Source organism: Entamoeba nuttalli, assembly GCF_000257125.1.
Source record: "Entamoeba nuttalli P19 unplaced genomic scaffold asmbl_10104, whole genome shotgun sequence".
In the NCBI taxonomy this organism is placed as follows: domain Eukaryota; phylum Evosea; order Mastigamoebida; family Endamoebidae; genus Entamoeba; species Entamoeba nuttalli.
In genome coordinates this window covers 1-6,383 of record NW_008580004.1, presented here as the reverse complement: position 1 = coordinate 6,383, position 6,383 = coordinate 1, and the positions used below count along the sequence as shown (strand labels likewise).

Here is a 6,383-nt window from a genome sequence, read left to right as displayed (position 1 = left end):
CTTTGAACTTTTTTAATGAAATCTTTAATTATTTTTTGATGTTTATTAAAAATGATTAAAATAAAATATTAAATTAGATAAAAGTAATAGAACAAAGCAATAAAATAAATTTATTTAAAAGTGTTCAATACATTTGCATTGAATGAAGTACATTAATCTTTGTTTTAGAGTAAAAAGATTTAATAACATGATCAATATTATTCATCCAGTCTGAATCACTTTCCATCAATTTTAAAAATTCAGAAACTTCAATAGCACCTTTTTCTGCAGTGTCTAATTGATCCATAACAGTTAAATTAAATACATAACATAATGATCCTGTTGATGACTCTCGAGAGTCGAAATATTCTAAAACATCCATAAATACAGAATAGTCTAATGTAATAATTATATTAAATTCTTTCTTACAATCTTGAAATTTCTCAGGAGCACTTTTAAGGTTTGCATTTCTATCAAGCATTTGATATATTTTATTTTTCCTATAATACTCAACTGATGCCTCGTCTTTTGGTAATGAATTTTTAATGTCTTTATAAGGAATACCAAATTGAAACCCAAAATTTCTTGTTGCTCCAGGTAATATTGTATATACACCTGTTCCAAAAGAAGAAACATTATATCCTAATTGTTTTAAACGGCAATGAGCTGAAATACTTCTGTTTTGATTAGACCTACAAATAACAGCAATCGATTCACTAAAATGGTTAGTTTTAGGTTGAAAAATATCCATTACCTATTTCTAAATTTTATTTGCTTTCTTTTTAAGTTTATTTTTTTGTTATTTCAAAGTTGTTATTTTTTTCTTTATTATCCAAAAATTTCATTTAAATTTCATGTAATGAAAATATCGTACTTTTTGAAGAAAAGAAAATTATTTAATCACCAAATGTCTCTTGGTTATTTTAAAATTAAAATATATATATTAAAAATTAACAGAATATTATTATTGTTTTTATTTAGGTGATTAAGACATCTATTTCTTCTTTTTAAAAGAAAGTCTGTTCCTTTTAATAAAATTTTTATTCAATGTACTTTTGAGTAATTCTTACCATTTTCATAATTGTTGAATTTTAATCTATTTTTATTATTCGTTAAAAATTTCAATTTAAAAGAGTTTGAGTTATTTCTTTAAATTACAATATTGTTTATTTAATTTTACAATAAAATAATAAGTAACTCATTAAGTATTAATAGAATTTATTTCTATTGTCCATTATTTATTTGAGACTATTCTTATTCACTGCATCTTCTTCTTGTATCTCTATGGAGTATCTTTTATTGTGATAGAATAAATACTCCATTACATCCATCATGTTTTTTTATTACATGTTTTTAACCTTTAATAATGTCAATTTCAATTTTTAATTCTTTAATTAATTTATTACTTTCTTTATTTACTATTTCATTGACTGAGATTACTACTGGATTTATTCTAACATCTTTTAATTTTTCTATTTTCATTATTCTATTCTTTATTTCTTTATACTTATTTCTTTTCTTCCAATATTCTCCATTTATATTGTTGGAAGCAACAATATTGTCATATCAAATAATAGACAGTTTTATTCTTTTTATCTATTACATATATATGTTTTTTTATGATATTGTCATTCACTTTTGCATTATTTGTTTATTCCATGTCATAGTAATGTATTTATATTGGAACACTGTTTCATATGGTGATTTTAAGTAATAAATACTGACTATAAACAAATTATAAATTATTAATAGATATTTAATTATTAAATAACTGTCATAACGAATAATACTATGATTTTATTTTTAAGCTAATTCGTTAGCTCTTTAATTAACCAAGATGATAAATATTGTTCTAATTTTAAACCATGAAACTCACATACGACAAAATTATAGATAGTGTTCTATAATTCTTTATAACTGTAATAACAATGAAGTTATAAAAGTGGTTGTGTTAGTATCTTCTCAAATGAATTTTGACTAACTCTTTAAAAAGATTTTTGGTTTTAGTCTAGTTAATTTCAACTAAATAGAAATTATTTGGATATATTTAACATACACAGCATTTATTATTTCAATAATCCTCTTCTTTGAGTTTATGCAAAATGACCTTTTACGTTATCTTGATTTATTGTTCAAAAGTAACTTGGGTATTATTATTTTTGTCTTTAGAAGTTAAGAACAAAACTGAAAGATTAAAGATTTTAAAAAGAAAAACAAGATTGGTTGAGAAATATTTACAGTTAGATTCTATTTAGAATAATAAACCCTTATCACATTCTATCCAAGGTACTATGCTTTATTTTAACATTAATTTGCTCTATGAGAGAGTTTGGAAAAGTATAGATATAGAAAGGTAATAATACTCTTTATTTTTATCAAAATCAAAGGATTTAAATCTAGGGTTTAGATTATTTCTCTTTAACGAAGGGATATGTCGTTATCATCAATATTCATTGGATCCGTTATAAAAACAATTGATGATATTCCTACACTCAAGAGATTAATTTTTGTAAATAAAAAGGTAAAACAAGTTATGAAAGTTTTACACGAAAGTCCATTTAAAATAACAAGCTTAAAAGTACTTCAACAGGTATTATTCTTGTTTGATAATTTATCTTCAATCACAATAGACGCTTCCTTGATTTGTTTGAAAGAAGAAACTTATAAAAGATTTAACAAAATTCAAATAAATTTTCAAACTTTTAAAAGCATCCAATTGTTTAACTTAAAAGAAGGACAACATTTTAGTGATGAGATTACTCAGAGTGTTCATGAAATACATTTAAATGAAAATTATTCTCATTTATATAACTTTAAGAATCTAGTTAAACTAAAAACAACAGTTTCTATTTGTTTTAAAGTACTAGACCAATTTATTGAATATGGAAATCCTTCAATACAATTTATTCTTGATGAATGTAATGTAGATTGTGTTTTTTTATTAAATACTATTATTGATACTTTAAAATATGAAAAACTTACTGCCATTTTTGATGTTCTTAATAAACCAACATATAGGTCTATTCATACAAATGATAAAATCCTTATTGTAATGAAATCAATTGATAGTTATTCTCCTCAACTATCAGATAATTGTATTTTTTATTCAAAAGTTCCTATTCAATCAACTTCTTTTATTCCTCATTCTTATTATATTTCTCAATGGGTTTATTGTAGAGACGTTCACTCTCTTTCATTGTCTTATTCTTCCGTTATTTTAAAAGAACCATTGACTCAATCTCTTACTTCTTTTAACCAACTGTTTAGAATAAAGATTATTGATTCTACAATTAATAATCGTTGGTTACCATCATTTCTTATAGAAATTGAATTGACTCGATGTAAGTTTGAGCCAAGACTAATTCAATTCTCAACCTTTAAGTCATTACATTCCTTAGTTTTAGATAGCTGTAATATTACTGGTATACTTTTACCTCCAAAAATTAAAGAATTAACTATCCAACATTGCCATTCTCTTCTTTCATTTCCACCACTATCATCTCTTATTAATTTAAGACTATTCAAATTCTTAGATAATGGATCATTTATAGAATTAGACATTCCCTCCTCACTCGTTAATACTTCTTGTTAATTTATTGACTTAAAAAAAAATGGAACATAAAATTATTTAATTAAGCGTAATTATAAATTTGTTATAAGTACAACAAACATTTCCTTCACTTAATGGAATTAATTCTGCTTTTAACTGATATTTTTGAATAGCATCATAATATTCTTTTTCACAATTAAGATATCGAAGAACATTGTTTACAATTAAGCATTTTCCATTCTTTTTTAATAAAAATGAAATTGTTTTCATTAAAGGATCAACTAATTCTTTTGTATAAAATATTTCAGAACCTATTATATAATCATACTTTTCACTTAATAAATCAACATTAAACCAATCTAATTTTATTGATTGAACATTAGGAATAACATCTTTGTTAAGTTCAATATTGTCTTGTTCCAATTGAAGGATATCATCTAAATAATCACTTATGACTATTTCTTTTGCCCCTTTACAACAGAATGAGGCATAACCAACTCCAGCACCAACTTCAAGAATTCTTTTACCTTCAACAAATTCATTACACATAAAATTTCCTAAAATTTCTTCTCCTTCCCATAACATTCTTCCAATACAATCATCAATATTTCTATAATCAGGAGAAAGTGTTTTGATATGAACCATATAATTTTCATTTTTTCTATGAACTTCTTTATCAATTATTTTGTAATCATTTATATAAAAAAGATTACTCATACCTTCTCCTTCATAACTCATTTTAATTAAATATTTAATAGATTTTTACTTTAAAAAAAAAATAGACGAGAATTGTATCAATTATTTTATTATTAGTGTTTATATGATGTTAATACTTCAACAAAACGTGGTGCCTCATTAGTAAACATAAAATAAGTTTTTTCTTTTACTTTCATTCCAATAGAGCCACTATCAATCATTATACAATTTGTAATATCAACATATTGAATTTCTGTCTTTGTTTTACCATTGTCCTCAACAATAGTTAATACTTCTGGTGTCATAATCAATGTCTTTTCTACCATAGTATTACCTTCAACAACATGTCTAACAGGGAAAATATCAACCATTAGATTTTTCTTGTTTGTAGTTTCTTTTTTGAACAACTCAAAGTAATTTTAATTTGAATAAAAAAAATAATAAGGGTTAGGTCATTTTTAATATATAACACAATTCTATTTAATTAAAAATTCCGTTATTGTATTATAATAACTTCTTCTCTTATTATTATTTATTTATTTGAAAATTTAAAAGGTAATGAGTAGTGTTAATTAAATTCAAATATCTTAAGACAAAGTCATAGAATTTTATTTAACCTTATTATATCATTAAATTTATTTAGAAATTATTGAAACATTTTTATTTTAGGTATTTGTAATGATAATTAAGAAAAACTTATTATACTTTAAACGAGGTTTATGTCTTTAACAAGAAAAAAAACCATGATTAAAAATAAAACATTTATAATTCATAAAAACCATTCATTTGATAAAATAACAACTTCAATATAAATTATTCTAAGCGAAAGCAACTTCATTTTATTTAAATTTAATTTATTTAATTGTTTTTTTTGTCAAATTCTGTGAAACAAATTTATTTTTTTGTATTAATAAATCTTTATAACTCACAACAAGAAAAATCGTTTATTTCAATAATTTATGTATTATCACTTCTATTATAAAGCATTCTACAATCTGTTCTATAACTCATTTAACGAAATAAATATTTCATTTTTTATATTATTTTAACAAATACCATATCATAAAACGTTATTTATAACCAAATAATTCAAAATAATATTTTTAGTATTACTTCTGTATCATTTCTTCGTTTGAATCTTTATAATTCTTGTGCATTAAAGATGTTTATGAAATTTTGATGTATTTTTTAATAAATCTATTCTTTTTTCTATAAACTTATTTAGAATAGAATTTCATTATTGTTGGTCTAGAGAAAACAAGAATCAATTAAATTATTATTCTAAGAAAATAAATCCAATTAAAAACAAATTCTACTTTATGACAATTATTCATTCTTTGTAGTATTGTTCTATCCTTCTTTTACTTCACAACATTTTTTATCCATTTCTCATAACAAATATTATTTGTCATAATCCAATAAAACTACTATGCTATTTTGGTAGTTTCAATTTCTTTCACTTTTAATTCTTTTATCAATAAGTCAACTTGGAGTCTTTTTGAATATTTTATGAAAATGGAATAAAATATCAAGCTCCATTGATTAATGAAAAACTATGCTTTTCATTTTTAATATAATAGTACTTCTCTTTTTAATTACCCATTTAATAGTAAGTTTCAGAAGTAAGTCACAAGAAAACATTCCTTTTTGTAATACTTTCTTTCATATTTTATAGGTCAAAAACTATCCTTGAACAACTCATTTAAAGATAAAAAAGAAATTAAATTAAGACAATGGTACTCTTCATATAAAACTTTACCAGTTAATAACATTATTATTCCATTAAATCAACATGTTATCTTTTTCATTCACTCAATTAATTTTTAATTTTTTTTCAATATTAAAAGTATTTTTCAAGTGATGACTGAGGTAGTAACTCTTGTTTTAAGAAAGAAGGTTTTTGTGTAGTTTATTTATGTGATTAACTAAAGCAAATAAAATAATATTCAAGTTAATTTTCACAGAACCTTTATATCAAAGTTTTAATAAATTTTATTTTTATAAATTTTGTTGTAAAAAAGATATAAGTTATAAAATTAGATTTTGTACGTGTCATAAGAATAAATCACAAGAAATTAAAACTCACCAAACTTTCCAATTATAACTAATGTATTAAAATAAAGAATAAAAGATAAAAGAGAAAAATATTAAAAATATA

At 22.4% G+C, this 6,383-nt stretch overlaps 3 protein-coding genes across 3 annotated transcripts; 1 reads left to right on the top strand and 2 right to left on the bottom strand.

Moving 5' to 3' along the window:
• Positions 1-124: 124 nt before the first annotated feature.
• Positions 125-730, bottom strand: ENU1_211650 (Ssu72 family protein; the record flags this gene model as incomplete). Its single annotated transcript, XM_008862410.1, has 1 exon — positions 125-730. The coding sequence occupies one exon, from the start codon at positions 728-730 to the stop codon at positions 125-127; it is 606 nt and encodes a 201-aa protein (XP_008860632.1).
• Positions 731-2,410: 1,680 nt separating this feature from the next.
• ENU1_211640 (hypothetical protein) lies at positions 2,411-3,571 on the top strand (the record flags this gene model as incomplete). Its single annotated transcript, XM_008862409.1, has 1 exon — positions 2,411-3,571. One exon carries the CDS (start codon positions 2,411-2,413, stop codon positions 3,569-3,571), a length of 1,161 nt encoding a protein of 386 aa, XP_008860631.1.
• A 36-nt stretch (positions 3,572-3,607) lies between these two features.
• On the bottom strand, positions 3,608-4,267 carry ENU1_211630 (methyltransferase domain containing protein; the record flags this gene model as incomplete). Its single annotated transcript, XM_008862408.1, has 1 exon — positions 3,608-4,267. One exon carries the CDS (start codon positions 4,265-4,267, stop codon positions 3,608-3,610), a length of 660 nt encoding a protein of 219 aa, XP_008860630.1.
• Positions 4,268-6,383: the final 2,116 nt, after the last annotated feature.